This window comes from Pipra filicauda, unplaced genomic scaffold (assembly GCF_003945595.2).
Source record: "Pipra filicauda isolate LSUMZ 115617 unplaced genomic scaffold, ASM394559v2 scaffold184_size3518187_pilon, whole genome shotgun sequence".
Classification (NCBI taxonomy): Eukaryota; Metazoa; Chordata; class Aves; order Passeriformes; family Pipridae; genus Pipra; species Pipra filicauda.
Genome location: NW_024104292.1, coordinates 482412 through 504708, shown reverse-complemented (window position 1 = coordinate 504708; position 22297 = coordinate 482412). Strand labels below are relative to the sequence as shown.

The 22297-nt window shown below is 46.1% G+C and overlaps 1 protein-coding gene across 3 annotated transcripts in view; it reads left to right on the top strand.

The window, feature by feature from the left end:
* Positions 1-22297, top strand: part of AMOTL1 (angiomotin like 1) — a 68199-nt gene that overhangs the window by 31946 nt on the left and 13956 nt on the right. For all 3 annotated transcript variants that reach the window (XM_027735606.2, XM_039380052.1, XM_039380051.1), the window contains exons 4-7: positions 4499-4775; positions 8993-9137; positions 10199-10288; positions 16587-16732. In XM_027735606.2, the coding sequence (XP_027591407.1) occupies positions 4499-4775; positions 8993-9137; positions 10199-10288; positions 16587-16732 (658 nt within the window). The remainder of the gene's footprint in view (positions 1-4498; positions 4776-8992; positions 9138-10198; positions 10289-16586; positions 16733-22297) is intronic.

Here is a 22297-nt window from a genome sequence, read left to right as displayed (position 1 = left end):
AGCATTCAGGGACCCTACTATAATAATGTCAACCAAAAAAAATGTTTTTAATAGAAATGTAGCTGAGGTGTTGCAGAGATATCCAAAACTCATAATGTTCCACAGTTTCATGCTTTTAAGAAGGATGAGTTTTGATGAGAATGTGTTTGGCTGAAAGATTCTAACGTGCTGTAATGCCGAATAAGATCAACATTTAAAATACAGTGGAAGCATTTTGAGAATGTCATTCTTTACTAAGCCCGAAGGAGCTCAGGATAATCCTCATTGCTGCGTTTCTTTGGAGCTTTACATGAGAAGTTGGATGGGAACTAAGCTGATGTTACAACACTCCTATTTTTACAAATGTTGATTTGTTAATGTGAATTGCTGTGTTGATTTTATTGCATATATACTCAGAGATTTTGCAGTTGGTTAAGTCAGAACTAAATTGAGACAGATTAAACAAGTAAAAGGAAAGTAAGAAACATGTTAATTATGTTGAACAGTCATGCTTCAAAAGGCATAAAGCTGATTGTACCTGTTCAGTTTCCAAGTTGGAAAACACTTTGGAGAATCCCGGCTGTGACTGCTGAGACTTTGGTGGCTGGCTGCTACTACAGGGTGTAAATCTTTAGTAGCTCAAGAAGTCATTTGCAGTTCAAGAAAATGGAGATCCCTGGGATCTTTCCTTCCTCTGTAGTGTAAAGCTAGACAGACTAAAGTGATGAAAAAATGTTAAATTGATGAAAGGTTGAGATTTCCCAAGAGTGCCATGTGAAGAGCTCCTGCAAGGGTCTAAAGGGTGTATCGATGAACAAAGATTGCTCTGCTTCATAATGAAAAAGAAAAATTGATATCTCTACTATTTTAGATTCAGAGTTCAATTCAATTCTATTGGTCTCCGCTATTCCCATAAAGAAGTGAGCAAATATTTACCTGCAGCAAATCTGTGTCTTAGTAGGGTGCAACAGCCAAGCTTTTTCTTGCTTGAAATCTTTTGGTAAAGACAAACAAACTCACGCTGATCTGGATTAATTGCTATGGTAAAACGCGTGAGTGCAGACTGGCTGTCAGCAGTGTTGAGGAGGTGCTGCGTGCTTGGTTGTATTCACATTTGCTTGTGGAGCATCTTTCGTGTTGTGAGTGACATCCCTCACTCGTGATGTCATTTACTGTTCAGATTTTTGAGCAAAAAAATATGGAAGTCCCACGACAGGCATGATGTCCCTTGCCATGTTTCACATGCTGGAGCATCAGAAGGAAAGGGGTACTGTGGGGTTGGTGTGAGAGCTATGGTGGGCTGTCCTAGTGATTTGCAGAGAGGGTTGGCACAAGGCTGCATGGGCTTACTGGCTTGCATGGCCTCAGGTCTCCAAGCACTGCCAGGAGACATGATTTTGGTCTAAGGAAGGTAAAACAGGCCTTCCAGGTCTGTGTGACCCCCAGGGCATCCTGCTGCAAGGTCTCAGCAGCAGGCAGAAGTGATGAGGCTGGAGAGGCAGTAAACTTCAAAAGGAGATGAGCAGGGAGAGGTATCTTAATCCATTGCTGGTGGATTAAGCTGGAGGCTCTGGGGGTACCTTGAGACTAGGGCCTTGAAGGGGAAGGCCTTTTGCAGCCGGTTGAACTGCTAGAGGGAAGAGATGCCATCCAGAGGGACCAGGAGAGGCTTCAGAAGTGGGCCTGTGCGAACCTCGTGAAGTTCAGCAAGGCCAAGTGCAAGGAACTCCATCTGGGGCAGGGAAAACGCATCATCAGTAGACTAGGAAACAAGGGGATAAAGAGCAGCCCTGCAGAGGACTTGGGGATGAAAAATTAGACAGGAGCCAGGAATGTGCACTTGCAGCCCAGAAAGCCAGTTGTGTCATGGTATGGCTAGTAACTGGAAGGAGACCACTCTCCCCCTCTACTCTGCTCTCGTGGGACCACACCTGGAGTACTGCGTCCAGCTCTGGAGTCCCCAGTATAAGATAGACCCATGGGAGCAGGTCCAGAGGAGGCCAGAGAGATGATCAGAGGGCTGGAGCACCTCTCCTATGAAGACAGACTGAGAGTTGGTTTGTTCAGCCTGGAGAAGAGAAGGCTCCAGGGAGATCTTACTACAGCTTTCCAATACTTAGAGGGGGCTTATAAGAAAGCTGGAGAGAGACTTTCTACCAAGGCCTGTAGTGACAGGGTAAAGGGCAATGGTTCTAAACTGAAAGAGGGTAGATTTGCATTAGATAAAAGGAAGAAATTTTTTATGCTGAGGGTAATGAAGCACAGGAACAGTTTGCCCAGAGAAATTGTGGATGCCCCAGCATGGGAAGTGTCCAGTGCCAGGTTGGATAGGGCTTAGAACAACCTGTTGTAGTGGAAGGTGCCCCAGCCTATGGCAGGGGTGTTGGACTAGACGATTTTTAAAGATGCCTTCCAACCCAGACCATTTTGTGATTCCATGAATTTCTGTGTGTTTTGTTGTGAAGTGTCATACAGCACCTCCTTGACTTCCTGTCTTTGTGAAAGTTTTATCCACTTTTAGTAGACATGTAGCTCCTTAGTTATTAGCCTGCACCTCTGCTGGAGAACTGGTATTCCTGGGGCTGAGAGCAAACCCTTCTGGCCCTGGGAGGTGCCCAGGGGGAATGGCGTCTCCTGTGCTCTTGAGCTGCCTCCATGGATATTTAATTTACCAGGAGAGACACAGCCTTAGGGAATGTCTGTGGTGTGCAAGTAAAAGCCATCCCAAGGCCAGAGTGAGCTTAGCACAGGCTTCCTCAATGCTGGCTGCAGGAAGCTTGGATGGAATCTTCTTCCTGAGGGCACTGCTCTGTGCTTCTGGGCAGGTTAGCAGTGTGCATATGTACGCTCTTTACTCCATTTCAATACCTTTCAGTGCCACAGGTGATGCATTGGGCAAAGCTGGGATGGGAGCATGGGGCTGTGTGTGTGTTGTGTCTGGGAGCCTGCAGAGCCTCATTTGCTTTCACTCTAGTTTGGACAGAAGATAAGACTAAATTGCTGGCTTTCTTTGCCATTGTGTGGCTTGGTGGAGACAAGCAGCGCTATTCACTTTTAGGGAAGGACTTTAAAATTGCCTTCACTTTTTAGCTTGTTCTACTGCAGTTGAAGGTAGTGGTGGGTTACTGAGAGGTTTTGAAAGCCCTGTTTCAAGAAGCTGTGTAGGTGCTGAAGACAAGTAACCATAATTACTATGTATGAATATAGCACAAAATTGTCTGTCAAAGAAATAGCATTCATGGATCTTTGAGGCCAGGTGGGGTAAATACATCTGTTCAGTATGTCTTGTACTTTGTGTAGGGTACAGAAATAAAGGTAATGATATCTACAGCCTAATAGCTTGTGGTTAAGCTAAAATACAGGTTACAGAATGTGTTTGATTGCAGACTTCAGGTGGGGTCCAGCAGCATATTTTCTAGCCAAACTGGACTCTGACACCGATGGTCCACATGGTCTGGGCTGAGTCTCTTAAACCAGTGCAGTGTAGAAATTTCACAGCTTTGGCCTCTGGGCTGAGGAGTGGCTCAGCCTGTGCACAGTGAGATTCTGCATGGGACTGCTTACCCTGGCCGAGGCTCTGAGACTGCCTGTGCAATGGATGGAGATGTCTGCTCGAGCAGACAAGCTTTGAGCTGTGCCCTGCCTAAATTTTCTTCTTTTGAAATAGGGGTCGTCTCCCTTCTTGAGCTTACACAGCTGGCATGTGGGACAGAAGGGAGTGACTCCCATTCCACCTGGCCACCAGCTGCGGGGTTACCCTCACTGCTAAGAGATCCTCCTAAGTTATGCCCCAGACATTGCAAATTGTGACTCTGGTGGATTAAAGAGCCCTCCCCCATCAACAATCCTTGGTCACAAGCAGATCTGCCACCAGCTCACTTCTTATTCTTCTCTGATATGAGCCTGGTGAGTGATGGATGCTCTTAGGGAGTGACACAATGAGGTCTTCCACTGGAAGACTGGTTTTGTGGCTCACCGTGATTGACCAGAGTTGTGGCTCCAGCAGCTCCCCACCAGCCCTTCCCTTTGCCGCTTACTAGAGCCACTCAGGGACGCTGTGTCACTCACATCACTTCCTTTTGCCTCGAAGCTTGGCCAATCAGCTGGGCTTGCTCCAGGCAGGGAGTGGTGTTTGAAGGGTGAGTAATGCATCCCATGTGTTTCCTTCAAGCCTGCCGGCTTATGCTTCTCAGCAGTGTCGTTTGTGGCAAGGGGAGGCAGGAAGAGGCTGGCTGCTGCTGAAGTATTAGCTGTGCACCTAGGCAAAAATGCTGTTTTAGAGTCAGTGCTTCCTTTGTCTGTTCATGCCAGATGTGTACGTCACTGTCAAGGGCAGGCGAGGAGACAATTTACCCAGTCCCTGCTGTGATTGTTGGTATTTAGGAATGACTGAAGACCATAATCATGACCACACAGTTACAACACTATTAATAAACTGTGCAATCATTAGGTGAAAGCTGCTGCACGCATTTCGAGGGCGTGCGGCTCTAACACCTCGTCCGTGTGTGCTTTCCCGCAGCCGACAATGCCAGCCACCCTTTCCGCCGCCACCAGCCCAGCAGCACAGCCCCATGTCCTCGCAGGCCACTGCAGGCCCTCTGCTCCCAGGCTCCTTGCCCCCGCTTCCGGCCCCTGCTGCTGCCCAGACTCCGACACTGCCGGGCCAGCAGCTGACACCTGACGCCTTTGCCATAGTGGAGCGGGCACAGCAGATGGTAGAGATGCTCTCCGAGGAGAACCACGTGCTGCGTCAGGAGCTGGAGGGCTACTATGAGAAGGCAGACAAGCTGCAGAAGGTACGTGGAGAGGTGGGGATGGGGCCTGGGCAGAACAACCATCTTGATGTCTTTGGGTTCCCCAAGGTGTTCTTCATAGTTGTGTCACTGCAATGGGGATGCACCAGTGGCCATCTATAACTGTTGCCTCTCCATGGTGGTCTCCCAGAACTGTAATCCTGTGGCTTATGGGCTCCCCTGACTTGCAAAACAGGGCAACTCATCAGATATCTCTCAACTGGGTATTTTCCCTTCCATCCTTCCGTGCTGGTCTCACTGAAGCTTTTCCTGGAGGTCTCCCACAGGCAGAATCTGCTTCTGTTGCAGCTGGGTCCTGCACCGTCTGCACAGGTGTTAGAGCTGAAAGAGAGGACCATTTCAAGAGCACATGCACATCTGTCCCAAGCAGTCTTGTCCACCACAATAAGCTTGTGTGGTCCTCTATGCCCTTTGGAAGTGTAGCAGCCATCGATGGGCTTGCTCGTTATTTGGAAATGCATTAACTGCGTTGTCTTAGAGGCTTTCACTTACTGCTCTTTGGGTGGGTCTTTAAGAACTGATGTTAGACGTCCATCTTTGAACATGCTGGTTTTAAAAGCACTGCCCCCTTACCTGAAAGACCATTTGGTAAAGATTTTGCTCAAAACCCCTTTTTTAAGAGATCCTGCACCCTCTTTTCTGTATGCATGCAGGTTTTTTCAGTGGAAAAGGGCAATATCTTGAGCACTGCCTGGGGTGAGAAGATGAAGAGTCAAATCAAAAAAGTAGAAGTTGCTTAAAACTGAGACTCACTAAAGGCAAAGCAGAGATGCTCCCCAGGTCTGCTGGCTTTGGGTCCCAAGGGTTCAGACCAAATAATTTATTTAGGATCCTACACTGCTACTTTATTTCTATTTTCCCACCACTTATACACCAAGGAGCTTAGACTGCAGGTCTTTTCTCACTGAATTTAGGAATCTAAATAGGAGCTCAATTTTTTTCTATGGTGTGCAGATCAGGGTGTTCTTGGAGACACCCTTCACAGGAGAAGAGGCATCTCTGAGAGACCATGTCCCACCCTCAACTTGGGGAAAAAATCTGTGACAATCTGGTCAAACGGGTTAGAAAAAAGACCATTTGTTTTGTAGCTACTGTCTTTTCTGCCTTCTCCTCTGCAACAAGATGAGTTGGGTTTATTCACAGACTTTCCTAAACTTAGCTGAAAATTTTTTGCAGCAGCATTAACTATTTGTGAAGACATCTGCAAAGACTTTAATGCTAACTTCCCTGTGGCCTTTGCGGGCAAAAAGAAATATTCCAGCTATTAATTTTACAAAAGCTGCGTTGTTCAGTAAAAGGTATTTGAGTGCAATGCCCTATAAATATTCCAATTTTCTTTTTCACTCTTGGAAATAACTCTCTCTTTATCTTGGATGCACTGCAAGGCGATTGCATCAGACACCAACAGAAAGGTATTCAAGCACAGGCTGAAGTCTCACTTCAGTCAACAGAGCATGGACTTGAGTCCCATTGACTCTGGGGGAATGTAAGCGAAGTATTAAAGTGAAACACATACTCAAGTGCATTCTTTCTTCAGGAAACCAAATCCTTAACGCATGGTATCCCTCCTATGCTGTTTTTTCTGTGTTTGAACACAAGGACAGGGCAGGCGCTCCTCTGTTCCCACAGTTTCAGCTGAACATCACCTCTGAAAATGTGATTGAGTTAAATTACATACCTTGGGTGTGAAAACTCTTCCCTCTTGTTGGAAGGTGAAGGGTCAGGAGAAGTAATTCTTGTTTGTCTGTGCATAACAGTTTTATTCTTGGTAGGACCACCTTCCTATCACTTTTATTCATAACAGAATAGAAGAAATTAGAGAAAATCAACTTGACTTGTAGGGCTCCCTGGGCATTTGGACGAGCAGATCAGCCCTGAGGTTTGTTATATTCTCAGTTGTGTGTGAACAGACTTTTTTGCAGAGAGGTACAAGGTGGTGATTGATCCTTGTGCTGTTTGACAAGTTGCCTGGTTTTCTTACGTAAAAGGAGTTGGAAGAGGAGTTGTGCACATTTTATTTTGAGCTTTTTTTTTCTTCAAAAGCAAAGTATTATTTTCCCTTTTCTGAGAGGTGTTATCTTGCTGAAGTTTAATTGCCAGGCTGGGCTGGCTCTTCCCCATGCCATGTGTGTGGGTTGTTTGAGTGGGTCCGCTCCAGGAGCTACCAGGCAGAGAAGAGGCTGAACTGTTTTTTTCTCCATAAAAGAAGGAGAAGGAAATCCCAGACTGTTGAGAAACACCGACACAATTTGTGGCTGTTGTTCTGCTCTCCTTTAATTTTATTCAGTGCTGACGGAGGTTCTTTCTTTTCGTACAGTAAGTTTTTGCCTTTGGGGCTGCAGGAGACTTGCATGGTGATGTGTTTTGGGAAATAACAGCATATAGAGGGCGTAGCAGAGCCCTTGTGGTAACCAGCAGTGTTGGGCCAGACTGCTGGGCTGCGGAAACCCACTGCTGTGCTGGCAAGTCTGCTTTGCTGTGGTAGGAGCTCTCGGGAGCAGGCATCTTTTCCTGCATATAGTGGCTCACCTTGGAGAGTGGAGGCATGGGAACTGACGAGTGTCAGGGCACCCAGCTGAGCATGATGTCTTATTGGGATCATGTAGTTAACAATTTGGGAAAGTGCTTTGATTATGGAAAATTCACATGAGATAGGCTTTTAATTGTAGATCATACTCATAGGCCAGAATAGACTGTTTCAGTTGGAAGAAACCTACAGTAGTCATCTAGTCCAACTGCCTGACCAAATCAGGGCAAGCCAAGTTAAAGCATGTTGTTAAGGGCACTGTTCAAATGCCTTGTAAACTCTGACAGGCTTGGGGCATCACCTATCTCTCTATGAAGCTTGTTCCAGGGTTTGACCACCCTCTCAGTAAAGAAATGCTTTCTCATGTCCAGTTTGAACCTTCCCACTTGCTTCAGCTTTTGTGCTCGTGAGTGAGCTGAAAGTAGAAATTGGGGAAGATAACCTGGTTTCACCATCGTGGCTCTGCCAGGCTCTCCTTGGTGTGTGGTTTGGAGGTGCTGCCTGCCCATGGGCCGTATCCAGGCAGAGTGGCCCCAGCATCATGCAAAGTGCAAGTCCAAGCTTCTGGAGTCTGGCTGCAGGTTCCAACGCAGACAGTGGGGTGACAGCTGCAGCATCCCTGGCAAATCACACCTAAAGCTTAATGAGAGGGACCTAACACCACAGCAAGTGGAGATGAGCTCGCACCCTGGCTTCAAAAATCATGAATCTGTCCCAGCCGTGATTCAAGAGGCCAAAAAAGTGCCAGATTTAGAAAGGTATGTGGGAGGCTATATATATCTTGTGGTTTCCAGCCTGTGCACATTATCAAGCTTTTCTCCACAAACACAAGGGCCAGGCATGCAGGAGCAGATTCCCACATCAATGTTGATCATTCCTGCAGCAAAGATTTTACCAAAACTGTATCACTTAACATGACATTATCTTATTAAAAAAATTAGTTGAATGGATTAAGCTGGACAGCAAAACTCTGCCCAGGACTAATCTCCTGTCAGCCTTTTTGGCTCAGGTCTTAAGATGCAACTTCACTGCTAAGGGCTTCCTCTGCATACCCTGCCTGCAGTTTGCCAGATTTAGAGGAGATGAAGTTAAGAAGACTGAAAAACCAAAACAATTGGTTCAGTCTGTTATAGAGAGTTTCTTCTTGTATGACACAGTCTTCAGTCAAGGATGGAAAGAAATGGACCACAATAGTTTAAAACTGATGTGAGGTCACAGCTGAGCTTGACATCTTCTGGTGGCATACACAGCTTAGAGATAAGTTTTGTATCAGGGACCTGGCAGAATAATAAATGTTGCTGCCTACAACCCTTTCTCAGAGAGCATACAGCCCACACAAATACACCATTTCCTTTGTTTTTCCTCTTGGATGCCATTAAAGCAACCACCTCGGTCATAGAGGAAAAACAACCAAACAGTTCCATCAAGTCCAATGGGGTGTTGTGGCATGGTGAGCTGCCCCTCAGGCCATTTGCAGGGGTCCCTACTGCAGGAGCCTCCAGCGTCATTGGGGCTTCACACCATCCTCTGCCAGGGAAATGGGTCATTTGAAGAGTTGGTGCCTGGTGTGACACTTGGCCTGTACCCCCACGTCTCATCGAAACACGCTGGACAAACCTTGGGGCAGAACACATTCCTGCAGGGCTTTAACAGGACCTCTCTCTCTTTTCAGTTTGAAATAGAGATTCAGAGGATTTCAGAAGCTTACGAGGGCTTGGTCAAGACCACCACTAAAAGGGAGTCTCTGGACAAAGCAATGAGAAACAAACTTGAAGGAGAAATTAGGAGACTTCATGACTTCAACAGGGATCTCCGTGGTACGTTACAGTTGCTTGTGTGGTTTTTTTCCTCTGGTTGACGTGGTGTTTCACTTACTAGCTCCAGAGCAGCAGGCTTTAAAACAGTGACTTCACACACTATTTAGATAAATGTAATGAGAAATAAGGCCCTGCCCCTTGGCATAAGACAAAACTGCTGTCACCCCCCTAGTGGCAAAAAAGCCTGGCAAAATATGAGAGTCAGTTCCTGATTGTGCCTTTGTGTTCAGCATTTGCAAATATGGGTTTAAGAGCAAGGCCACCAGTCACAATGTCCTGTCCAGATCTAATGAGCTGAAGAGCAAATTGCAATGTAGAACAGTGGTGTGCTACCCATAAATCTCCAAGTTCAGTGCCTTCCCAGACCAGTAGCGAGTATCAAAGGCCATCTCTTTTTTGTGTTAAAAACATAATATTGAGGGTGTATCTTTTTGAGGAAGGAGGTGGAGTGTATGTTGGATGGTTATTGCCAATCCAGGTTCCTGATGGGGTACTTTGGTACCTGCTCATGCAGTGAGATGCCTTCTGCAAACTGACTTACCTTTTTGCAATGGTGCAAGATGGTCTTTTTGGAGAAGGGAAGAATCTGAAGGCAGGATCTTCCCTGGAAACTTCCCAGGAAACTATCCCTGGCTGCAAAAAACTCCTCCTTTCCTGTGGGCATCCCCAAGGATTGGCATTAATGGGGTGGGGGCTGCATTCCCTCAGGAGGCACCAGGGGCAGCTCTTCACTGCAGGAAAGCACCCATCCCCTTGCAAAGCTGGTTAATTCAGATTGCAGATGCCTTGTTGCATTTTGGACAGTGTGAGAGATGAACTGCCTGGACATGTCAGCTGTGAATGGCAGAGGCTTTTCCCCCAGTTTCTGTAAATCTGAACGACACAGCTTCATGGAAGAGGTCAAAGGCTTCATCTTTTATGTATGTGTCAGCCTCCATTTTAATGTCCTCCTTCAGAGAGTCTATTTATACTGCTCTGCTGGCACGCGTCTTATTTTCTTGGTTGGCCTACAATTTTATATACATATATTTATACTTAAAGTATTTCCTGTTTTTTTGCAGAACGACTGGAGACAGCCAATAGGCAGCTAGCCAGCAGAGACTTTGATGGGCAGGAGGATAAGGCAACAGAGGGCCTTTATGCCACTCAGAGTGAGTACTGTGCCTATCTGTTTGGAAGGTGCATATATGTATATGTGTGTATTTATAAGCATACACATGGTGAAGTGGAGGTAAATACTTAGCTATTAATTGTTATTGTGCTTGTGGCTTGGTTTTACTCAGCTAATTCATCACATACTCTTATTTCAGCTGCAGACTGGATTATGTAGGTAGGGGTTTTTTTCTCTCTGAGCATCAGAACGAAGCAGTGTGAGTTAATGGTAACACAACTTAGCTTATTTTTGAGAAATATTTATCTGAAATTGTGAAGTGTTGCTTGCAGGGTCATCTCTAGAGATGCTTGCTTCTAGGAGAAGCGAAATTCTTCTCTTGGCTGGGAAAAGCCCAGAGCAGCCTCTACTGACTAGTTATCAGTGCCATGGTTTAACCAGCAGGAGAAGGAGCAGAGCTGGACCATACCTTTCACAAAGGACTGAAGAGACAAAGACCTTACAACTTCTACTGCTATGAAAGCATCTGTTCCCAACAAATTTTAGGCTTCCATAATGACTGGGCACAGTGCTGCAGATTTCCGTGCCACGCACTGATGTGTGTGAGATCATCCAACCCAAAACCCAAGCAGCTGGATGCTGTGTGGCAGTGTGTGACTTCTTTTGTATCCTGACCATCTTTAGCACACATCCAGAAGTGCTTGATCGCCTGAGAGCTGTGCAGTATCTTGTAAGCTAAAATCCTGTTGAAGCTCAATGCTGCATACAACTAAACCTGTTTTATTTATCACACCAAGAGCTTCCTTGGAAGATAAGCCGCTACTGTAGCGCAGAACATCCATCTCCATTAGCAGTACAGTGTTTGATACTAGTCAAAATGCTTCACCACCAGCCTTTCAAGTGTTGGAGAGCCTTCTCCTGGCTCCCATCGGCAGCAATGATGCCAGCACAGCTGATCATTTGGTTCATGTGTGCACAAACCAGAAGAGAATCTGGTGATCTTTTCCATGACATGTTAGCTTTGCCATATTAGCAGATGGCATAAGGATGTGTAGATACTGCTGTGAATCCAAGGGGATGATCTGTTAAGGAAGTAGCATTGCTGTGTAAGTCTTGTCATCCTTGGGAAGAGTTCAAATGGGATAAGCTACACAGTGGAAATTGGAAACTGGGATCTTCTCTCTTCTTATAGAGACAGCCTGGTAGTGTTCCTATATACTGTTGGCTACAGGGGGGAGTTAAATCTCCAAGATGGACTCAATTCGAGTTACTTTCCAGTACATAAACATGCTCTGTGCTTCTGCTGGTAAATAAATAGCAGTGAAACTTTGCGCTGTGCACTCAGTGTATTACTGCAGTCAATTCACAGCTTACAAACAAATATAGCTCTCCAGATCCTATCACATAAGACAGTCTGGATGCTTGGAGTGTCTCCTGGCTAGGCCAGAGAGCTAAATGTTAGCAATGCAATGCAGAGTGCTTCCGAGAATAGAAAAATGGGCATGTGTAAAGCAAGTTCTCTTCAGTTGTGTTCTGTGGGCTGCTGGGACTCTCACAGAAATGACCTTGATACCAGGGTGTCTGCCTAAAACACCCTTCTGAGAGTCCCTAAAAAGTTTTTCTTGAAGTCCTCTGTTGCTGACTACATTTATATGCTGATGATTGTGAGTGATTGTGAGTCTTCCCCAGGAGCAGACCATGACTGAGGTTGGGTTGCACCTCACTGCCAAGATGGGAGTTTTCACAAGCACAGTTTGTACTCTCCTCATATCTTTTAATGGGATACACAGGCAGAAAACGGAGAGTTGGAAAACTGAGTTTTATCTGCCATGTGTACACTTGTCTACTGAGATTAAAATAGCCATTTTTAGAAGAAGAGAAAAAAAATTGTCATGAAACTGATTTTTTTGGTTTTTTCCTAAGGGTCACACCTTATTAAGACAGGTACGTAAATGCAAATCTTAATTTTCATTAGGAAGCAAAAGCATATTTGTAGTCCCTATGTATAACCTAAGTTATACAAGAAAACTCCAACATTGACAGGTTTCTAAGAGTTATAATTTTTAAGCCACTCTCATGATGAATTGAAGAAGGAAAGATAAAATTCTTGAGGTTGGTAATGCTGAAAACGAAGTTTTATGTGGTAAAACTCCAGCAATAGGAAAAAATCCCTGAAAAACAAGTCTGGCAAAGCAGGATGTGCAAGGATCATTTCTCAGTTCCTCGCAGAGCTCTCGATTAGCAATGCAACAGTGCAGAGAAGTTGTGAGCTCTGAGATGGAGACTGGAGGTGACACAAAAAATCTTATTCTTTATAATAGTAATAGGCGAAGCCAGGCCATGTGCCTGGAAGTATTCAGTGCTAGGCATTTGTGCCTAAGAAAAATGCTACTGTTGTATCTGGGTAGGAGAGAACTCACACCATATTAGTTTCCTGATAATTATGTGATGTTTTGTCAGGGAAAAAGTTTATTTTAAGGAAAGACATGAAGCAACAACTGATGAAGGCATATATGCCAATACAGGCAAGAGAAGAGACTGGAAGGAGGAGCCTGAGAGATTCTGTGGGAAGGGAGGGACAGGAAGATTGAAGATGGTTTCAAGGGTATAGGGCAGAGAGAAAGCTTATGATATAGCATATCATGGGAAAATATGTTTTGGTGAAATCTGAGAATTTTGTGTGGTTTTGTGGGATTTCTGGACTCTGGGAGCAGGGATCCTTGGAGGGTCTGTTTTTTTCGGGTGTCTGAGACAGATTGAGGTCTATGCCCATCCACATGGCTCTTCACCCGTTAGTGGGGGTGCATGGATAGTTTTGGCAGTGTGTTGATAGAGCCTCATGCTCCATGGGAATGTTCAGTTCATGTGCTATGAACTTGTGTATCTATCTCTATCTCAAATATCCTAGGCAAATAAATATTCCCATTGAATGTATCCAGCCAAAGAAAATGCCCACAACAGATGTTTTTTAAAGTGGGGTTTTGGACAGACTAAGTGCCATTTGGTATTAAGACAGGAAATAATCAGGAAATAATCTGTGTTTCTACTCCAGGCCTCCCTTGTCCCGGCATAGTCAGCTTCAAACCACAGCTGCAGAGAGCTGAGTGAGGCTTGGGCAGAGGGACAGGTGGACAGATTGGCAGACAGTGGCTTTGGTGCTCCTCTGGAGGGAAACCTCAATGTCTGGACCTGGTGACCTGGCGCTAGTCAGGAGTTGCAAGGCTGACAAAAGGCTAAATAAATCCCTCAGGTTTCACTGAGGAATGGCACGGTCACCAGAAAGCATCTGTGGAATTAGCAGCTCTTAAGTGAAGAGCCACCATTGGAAAATGCAAACCTGCATAAGAGAAATTATTGGAAGTGCCACAAGGGATGTGGTATGGGAGCCAGTCTTGTTTTCAGCAAATCTCCTGCAGCCCAATTACTCTCTGGCTACCATAACTTGATATATTTTCTGCTGCCAACAGTGGTCATTTTGTATGAACAAGGACTGTCTTTAAAGTATGTCCATGTTACCTCTCTGCAACATCACAGCAAGGAGAAAGGCAGCTTTGGATGTATTGAGATGGTCATTAAATTGGTCAAATAAGTTGATATTCGGATATAATGTGTAATAAGCTGGAGTTCACATCTGAGTATAGGGAAGAGATGACACAGACTGAGTGCATCTTTTTATCTAATGTTTCTGCTACAAAGCAGGGTCAAGACTTATCTACTTTTGGTGTACCTACCCAGCTAGACAACTCAGAAAGCCTACTTGAGAAGCACTGAAGCAGGCTTCTTGCTTAATCTCCTTTCTTCTATGCAGCCAGAACATAGATGTCCACAGTGTGTGGAGGTACAACAGGCAGAGGCAGTGGGTGGAAAACTGCAAGATTACAACTGTGAACTGCAGCAGAGAAGCCATTTGGGAACTGTTCTGTAATGGGATGTGGCAGTGACCTACTAGAATATAGAAACAGTTATTAACTGGAGTCCTTTAGTTAAAATCGTGTATGCAAGGGTAGTGCAGTAAACCAGTATTTTTAGACTTTAAGGATACCTTGTATGCACTTGAAGAGAACCTAAGGTATGTTCAGCCAAGTTCCTTCTTCACTAAAAATTAATGCAAGTAACGCATTTATAAAATGTACCCCTAGCATTTTGCAGGCTGAAGCTGACATGGAGAAGTGTTGGGAACTGTTCAGGAAATTTTTCTTGCCAACTTTCTAGTGGTGGTTATTTTGTGTACAGCATTATTTTCCTCCTTTGGGGGGATAGAAAGCATAATGCAGCAGGGCAGGCTGAGTGCTTCAAGTTCCCTGAAAGGAAGTTGAAAGTGAAGATCCCAAGTCCTGTTTTGCTATGTGTTATCCCCATTTGTAATATGAAATATGGGTTTCAGATCTGGAGCAGAGCACGTGTGATCCCAGCACGAGATGGTGAAGTGCCATAGGGCTGAAATAGCATTCATCTTCCAGCTTCCTCACCCTCACATTAGCTCCTGGTTAATTTGCCCACATGTACACTTTTGCACAATAGATAATAATGTTTCTTCTGGTCAATCCAATTGAAGTAAATGTATTTGCATTGAAGGAAGAGGTCTGCATGTCCAATATAAAATTCCTTGCCAACAAGGGAAGATTAAGGCCACGTCTTACCAAGACAGCCCATGGTGGCAGTCAGTGATGTGGTGTGTGCAGCACACCGGGCTTTGCTTGTGGGCTCTGCAGTGACCAGCATGCCGGTGTTGCTGTCAGGGTTTCTTGTTATGAGGTGCTGAATTCCTCCTTTAAGGATAAATGGGAAGATGGCTGGGTGGCTTTTGCCTTGTTCCACATGGCTCAGCTCATATATATCTGCCCTTGCTACAGACACCTTCTGATGGTGTGGAAATTAAATCTCTTCTCATCCCACCTGACATTAAGGAAGAATGTGGCCTTGCTGAGGGTAGTTCAGGTCTGAAATTGACTGGTTTTGGCCATGTGACATTTTCTGACCCTGCTTGGGGCTTCCAGCTTGAGTGCTCACATTTGGATGGGATAGGCTAGATGTTTAGGGCAGATTTTCCACATTTCAGTGTTTTAGGAGAAACTTTTCATTTCAGTTAAAAAATAATAAATTCTGTAATGCTGTGTTTTAAAAGTCAAAAATCAAAACAATGTTTAATTGATGCCAAATTAATTTTTGGAGGAAATTTTCGTTCCTGGAAGCTTTCCAAGTGCTCTATTTTTGTTGTCATTAAGAATGAAGGCCAGATTTTGAAATCTCATATTTCCCTGAATGAAACCTTGATCCCCTGCTTGCTCCAGTTATTAACTGTTTACGTTCTGACATGGGGGATCCAGTGATTGGCCTGTGACACTCATGTTCCCTGAAATGGCTTCTCAGCACTGTCAGGGCAGAAGCAGATGGAGCCAAACATTTCCCCAGGCAACTTGCCAGCGAAGTCAATGGTGGGCCTGCAGTTTGTTGCTGAAGAAAATGATGTGAGCAAAGCTGACTGAATTTAGCCAGTTGTGTTTTTTTAACACAGTTTTAAATCTTACCCAAAAAAGGGATGATTTTTCGGCACAAGTCTTGCTTGTGATGTGTTAAGGTGTTTAGTAGGACAGGAGCACTGATCACTGGATCCTTAGGTCATGCTGGTCTGGAAAGTTACCCCAGGCCCCTGTGGAGCTGAAATGTCTCCCACAGCCTCCGTTTCTCTGCATGCCTAGAGAAAGCCTTTACAGATGCCTTCTATCTTACTCTTCCTTATTGCTTTCCCCTCTTTACATTTTCAGGCTGTCCAGCACAGATTGCTGTTTATTATTTGGCTTTTCCACATTTTCTGTATGTCGTGATCTCTGTCTTTGCAAATAAAAAGGACCAGGCACAGCACAACCCACGTCCATGGGTCTGAGGTTTCTTGCCCATTGCAGAAGGGCAGCAGCATCCAAGCTGACAGCTGCAAGCAGCCCGTGACGTAGGCTATTCTCAGGCAGGGCTTGGGTGTTGTATGGGAAAGGAGTAGTTGGTGCAAGCCAAAATTTGCTGGGCAACGTGCTAGCAGTTCAGCAGAATGGAAAGCTGTGAGGCGGTGCTCACGTCCACAAGCTCTGCTAGTGCAGATGCAGCCCAAGCTGCCACTCGTCTCTGCTGCTGGTTGTCATGTAGGGCTGGGCACTGAGGGGCCGAGCCCTGGCAGTAGAAGCTCCTTGCCCGCTGTGTCTCAGCTTTGTGTTGTAATGGCCCTACTCGCTGCTGCTTCACGTAATTTTTGCTTTTCTAGGAAGGTGGCAGCTTACCTCTGGTATGTGATCTTGGGCCTGTGAGCTGTCCTTATGGAGTGGCTCTTGTTCTTGTCTTTCTTTCAGACAAAGAGCACTTGAAGGAGAAGGAAAAGTTGGAGATGGAGCTGGCAGCTGTGCGTTCTGCCAATGAGGACCAGCGGAGGCACATTGAAATCCTTGACCAGGCCCTAAACAATGCTCAAGCCAAGGTCATCAAACTGGAAGAGGAGGTGAGGCATGGACAACATTTCTGTGCTCTGAGGATAGATGTGGCTTGCAGTTAGGCTTTTCTCCATCCAAGTCTTGATTCTCTTCTAGCCACAGTGTGGTAGGTCTTCCTGTTTCGCTTGAATTGGCGCTCTTATAGAGAAAATGCATAGTTACACAATACTGAGACAAACAAGCAAGCAAAGGAGACCACAACCATAGATGTTTCCAGAGCAGAGCCTTCAACATGTAACCAGGAGCAAGACCAAACTCATTTAGTTAATTGATAGCTGAGGTAATGGTACAACTTAACAGAAAAAGCTAATTAAAAAACTGACCTGGAACTGTGATACAGACATGTGATGTTGGTGCATCCCATTTCTCTCCAAAGAATACCAGGAGGCTTTTGAGATGCGCACAGCAACACAGCAGTGCGGGGCTTGGTAGCTTTACATCTTAAAAGATCTGGCTGAGGGCAGACTGACCAGGATTTAGAGGTACAGAGAGCTAGAGGTTTTATTTGAGAACTGAAGAGAACCTATCATACCATATCTCAATTTATTGTATTCCTTAAGGACCTTCAGTCAGGAAGTATGGATTTAGTACCTAGTTCAAAGTCTATGCATTCTAGCAGACCAGGCAAGACTGTCAAAGCAGGCCTTTTTGGCTCTAAAATGTCTGTCACTGGGACCAACAAAGAGGGAGACTGTTTTATGGGAAGTAAAAGAAACATAATCTTTACCATCTGAGTGGGCAGGTCACTGGTGAGGGAAAGGCCAGTGGTGAACCTCTACCCTTGCAGATTTGATAGAGGTTCAGGCTTTGGCACAAACTGTTGGCACAATCTTGGGCAGGTCTGTTCTGCTTTAGAGCCTCATTTTCCACCTGCACCTTCCCCAGGGTTGGCCAGAAGGGGAATCCACAGGACCCTGCTGAGTGCATGGATGCAAGAGGTCTTGTGAGGAGAAGGGAAAGCTTTTCTCAAACTCGTGCAAGTAACTTAGGTGCTGTTGTTTGTCTTGGAAAGATAAGGGGTGAATTGACCTCAGTGATATTTGAATGTTTCCTATCAGGGTATCCAGCAGACAGACCTCCTGTTAGGCTAACTAATGGTTAATTTGAGTCTGGAAGGTTTATGGTACTATATGTAAGTGCTGAAGGCATTGTCTTTTTGTACCTGATCATTAGACCATTCTGACTTCCTATTTAGAAACACTTTAAAAACTCCTTTTCCTCCAGTGGATACATTCAGCAGCAAGAAGAGGATCACATTAAGTTTAACTGCTCCTTTGTTAGTTAGATTAAAGTCTGCTCACTGCCCTGGTGTATTTGGGGCAGTCCCTTTGGGGCAGCTGCAGGAGGCAGCATACCTTTAATCTGTACATGATTCACTTGACACTGTTTGGCTTAAAGGCAACTTGAGGTTTTCTATTTGCATTTCATTACAAAGTGGCTGAATAAGGGAATGTTTTAGGTGGCAACACATGCTCCTACAGCCATGACATCATGCAGAGGATGGGAAGAAATACATTTAGCTCCTGTCTGCTCCATAGACTGTCAGTGTTGTGTTGGCAGGTAACATTGACTTGCTGAGTACACACTAGTGAAGGCAGAAGCATAAATGCCGATTCCCATGCAGGTGGTGCAAGAATCTACCTCGTGCCTGCTGGGTTGTAGTAAATATGTTTGCAGCCTTAGGGCTCTGTCTCTGAGAGCTTGGCAGTAGCCGGGTTTTAATCTAGTCATCCAACATAAATGTGCCTCTGCTGGATCCTGGATTGTGGACTGGAAGAGCTGAAGAGAGATTAAAGCTTCCCCTCTAGAGAGCTCCTAACCTCCTGCCAGGGCGTGGCAGATGTTATGGAGGTGGTAACTTCCTCCCTGGGGCACTGTAGGTGTTACAGAGGGGGTAACCTCCTGCCCGGGACATGATAGATCTTAGAGGTGACATATATGAAAGTGACGCAACAGTATTTGCCAGAGTTTGTCTGACAGAGCCCTCAGCCTGGACAAACCCATGTTGACCTCATCCTGAGTGCAATCACACAGCACCTTCAGGATGGACAAGGGATTAGACCCAGCCAGCACGGGTTTAGGAGGGGCAGGTCCTGTCTGACCAACCTGATCTCTTTTTACGATCAGGTGCCCCACCTGGTGGATGAGGGGAAGGCTGTGGATGTGGTCTATCTAGACTTCAGCAAGGCCTTTGACACTGTCTCCCATAATATACTCCTGGAAAAGCTGGTAGCCCATGGCTTGGACAAGTATACCCTCTCCTGGATTAGGAGCTGGCTGGAGGGTCGGGCCCAGAGAGTGCTGGTGAATGGAGCTGCATCCAGCTGGCGGCCGGTCACCAGTGGTGTTCCCCAGGGGTCTGTGTTGGGCACAGAGTGGCTGGAAAGCAGCCAGGCAGAAAGGGACCTGGGGGTACTAATTGACAGGAAGCTCAACATGAGCCAACAGTGTGCCCAGGTGGCCAAGAAGGCCAATGGGATCTTGTCCTGTATCAAAAATAGCGTGGCCAGCAGGAGCAGGGGAGTGATCCTTCCCCTGTACTCTGCGTTGGTGAGGCCACACCTTGACTATTGTGTTCAGTTCTGGGCCCCTCAGTTCAGGAAGGATATTGAGGTGCTGGAGCGGGTCCAGAGAAGAGCAACAAGGCTGGTGAAGGGACTGGAGCATAAGTCCTATGGGGAGAGGCTGAGGGAGCTGGGGTTGTTTAGCCTGGAGAAGAGGCGGCTCAGAGGTGACCTCATCACCGTCTATAACTACCTGAAGGGAAGTTCTAGCCAGGTGGGGGTTGGTCTCTTCTCTCAGGCACTCAGCAATAGGACAAGGGGGCACGGGCTTAAGCTCCGCCAGGGAAATTTAAGTTGGATATCCGGAGAAAATTCTTTACAGAGAGAGTAATCAGGCATTGGAATGGGCTGCCCAGAGAGGTGGTGGATTCACCATCCCTGGAGATTTTTAAACGCAGATTGGACGTGGCACTGAGTGCCATGATCTAGTAAATGGACTGGATTTGGACCAAGGGTGGGACTCGATGATCTCGGAGGTCTTTTCCAACCCAATCGATTCTATGATTCTATGATTCTATGATTCTATGACCTGATAGTTTTTAATTGCTTTTTTCATTCTAAGGGGAGTCCAAATGAATTTTAGCCCAGCTGCCGTGTTTTAATTGTTCAAGGCAGTATCAGGCAGCTTGGGTGAAGTGCAGTTAATCTGAGGCTGCTGGCATGTGCCCAGGTGCCTGTGCTCCCTTTCCCTTGTTTTTGCCCTGTTTCATAGCTAAATCAGAGCAACTTTTCAACAGTCTCCAGTGTTTCTGGGTCATAATTTGACACATGCAGCAGATATAGCTGTAGTGTTAAACCTTCAAGTTAAACCAGGGATTTTTACTATAATTGGGAATATATTGAAGGAAACACAAAATCACTCAAATCCAATGACTTATTGTTAACAGAGCTCTAGCTCATGCACTGCTTGGTAAATCCACACAGATTTCTTCTATCACCAGAATGTAATTAAGTTTAACAGCTTTATAGATCAAGCCTTGAGAAATAAGCAGTAGCTGCTAAGTTGAATTAAGATAAGACAGTGTACTGTGTACATCTGCATTATCCTGAGTGCCTGCTAGTAGAAGGATTTAATTAAAAAATATGTAGGTGGCATTAATGCCACATGTCATTTAGGAGACTGCTGGTGGAATTGTGTTTTCTGGTCCATGCTTTGGATAGAAGACTGGATAATTGGAGAGGGTTCAGAAAACAGCTGTAGAATTTATTTGGGGCCCAGAAACTGTTCTTTGCTGTGAACAATTAAAGTGAAGAGGTGGTTGAGCTCCAGTCCATGCACATGAGCATGAATCACAGAATGGATAAGGTTAAAAGGGACCACGGAAGGTCATCTGGTCCAACTTCCCTGCACAAGCAGGGTCATCATAGAACGCATGGCACAGGATTTCCTCCAGAAGGTTCTTAAGTATCTCCAGTGAGGAGACTCCACAACCTCTCTGGGCAATCTGCTCCAAAGCACAGTGACCCTCACAGTAAAGACGTTCTTCTCATATTCAGCTGGAACTTCCTGTGCATCAGTTTCTGCCTACTGCCTCTTCTCCTATGGCTTGGCACCAAGAAGAGCCTGGCTCCATCCTCATAACCCCCACATTGATGAGGTCCACTCGCAGTTGTCTCTTCTTGAGGCTGAACAGCTCCAGCTCCCTCAGCTATTTCTTGTAAGAGAGATGCTCCAGTCCCTTAATCATCTTTGTAGCCTTCCACTGGACCTGCTCCAAGAGCTCCATGTCTCTCTTGTACTGAGGAGCCCAGAACTGGACATAGTGCTCCAGATGTGCCTCACCAGGGCTGAGTAGAGGGGCAGGATCACCTCCCTCTACCTGCAGGCAATGCTCTTCTTAATGCATCCCCGGATTCCATTGACTGTCTTGGCACAAGGACACACAGCTGGCTCATGGACAACTAGTTGTCCACCAGGACCCCCAGGTGCTTCTCCACAGAGCTGCTTTCCAGCAGCTCAGTCCCCAGACTGCTGGTGCATGGAGTTATTCTTCCCCAGATGCAGGACCCTGTATTTGCCTTTGTCGTATTTCAGACCATTCTTCGACCATCTCTCCAACCTGTCGAGGTCCTTCTGAAGGGCTACAGAGACCTCTGGGGTATTGGCCACTCCTCCCAGCTTTGTGTTGTCAGTGAACTTGCTGAGGAGGCATCAGCCCCTTCATCCAAGTCACTGATGAATAAGTTAAACAATACTGGGCCCAATATTGAACCCTGGAGGACAGCACTACTGACAGGTCTCCAAACAGACTTTGTGCCACTAATTATGACCCTCTGGGATCTGCCTTTCAGCCAGTTCTCAATCCACATCACTGTCCACTCATCCAGTCCACACTTCCCGAGTTTACCTCTGAGGATATTGTGAGAGACAGCGTCAAAGGCCTTGCTGGAATCGAGGTAGACAATATCCACTGCTCTCTCTTCATCCATCCAGGGATGGATGAAGAAGGGGTTGCTGTCAGACAGATTAATCATCATGGCCAGTCTTCATGAACGAAGATCCAGGAAAGGTCTCCACCCACATTCGTTACAAGCGCGCTGGTGATACAGGGCTTTGCAAATGCGGGTAAGGCCTTCGAGCCTGCGCAATGGATTTTTAGGTGAGACACAGTGTGCGCTGAACTGAGCCCACCCTTTAATCCTGAGGTTCATCTGCCAGGGCCGAGCGAGCTTGGACGGTGGCAGCGAGGTCCTCAGGACATAGGTTTGTTTAGAGTGACCTTCTCTTAGATGGATGGCCTTACAGGGCTGACGAGCTCCATCTGCCCGGGTTTAGAGTTGTCCTTCTCTTCTGTGTGTTCCGGGGCTCCCCTCTCATCTCCCACGATGGCACTGTCTGCACAGGCGAAGCTCCCATTTTCTTGCTCTTTTCTGCGCCCAGGGCCAGGCCCAGCGCCCGGGGCAGCGCCCGGGGCCGGGCCGCGCCGTCGCACGTGCGTTCCGGGGCCGGCCCAGAGAGATTAAACTTTGCTATATAACTACATAAAAAGAAATAATGAGATGCAGTGT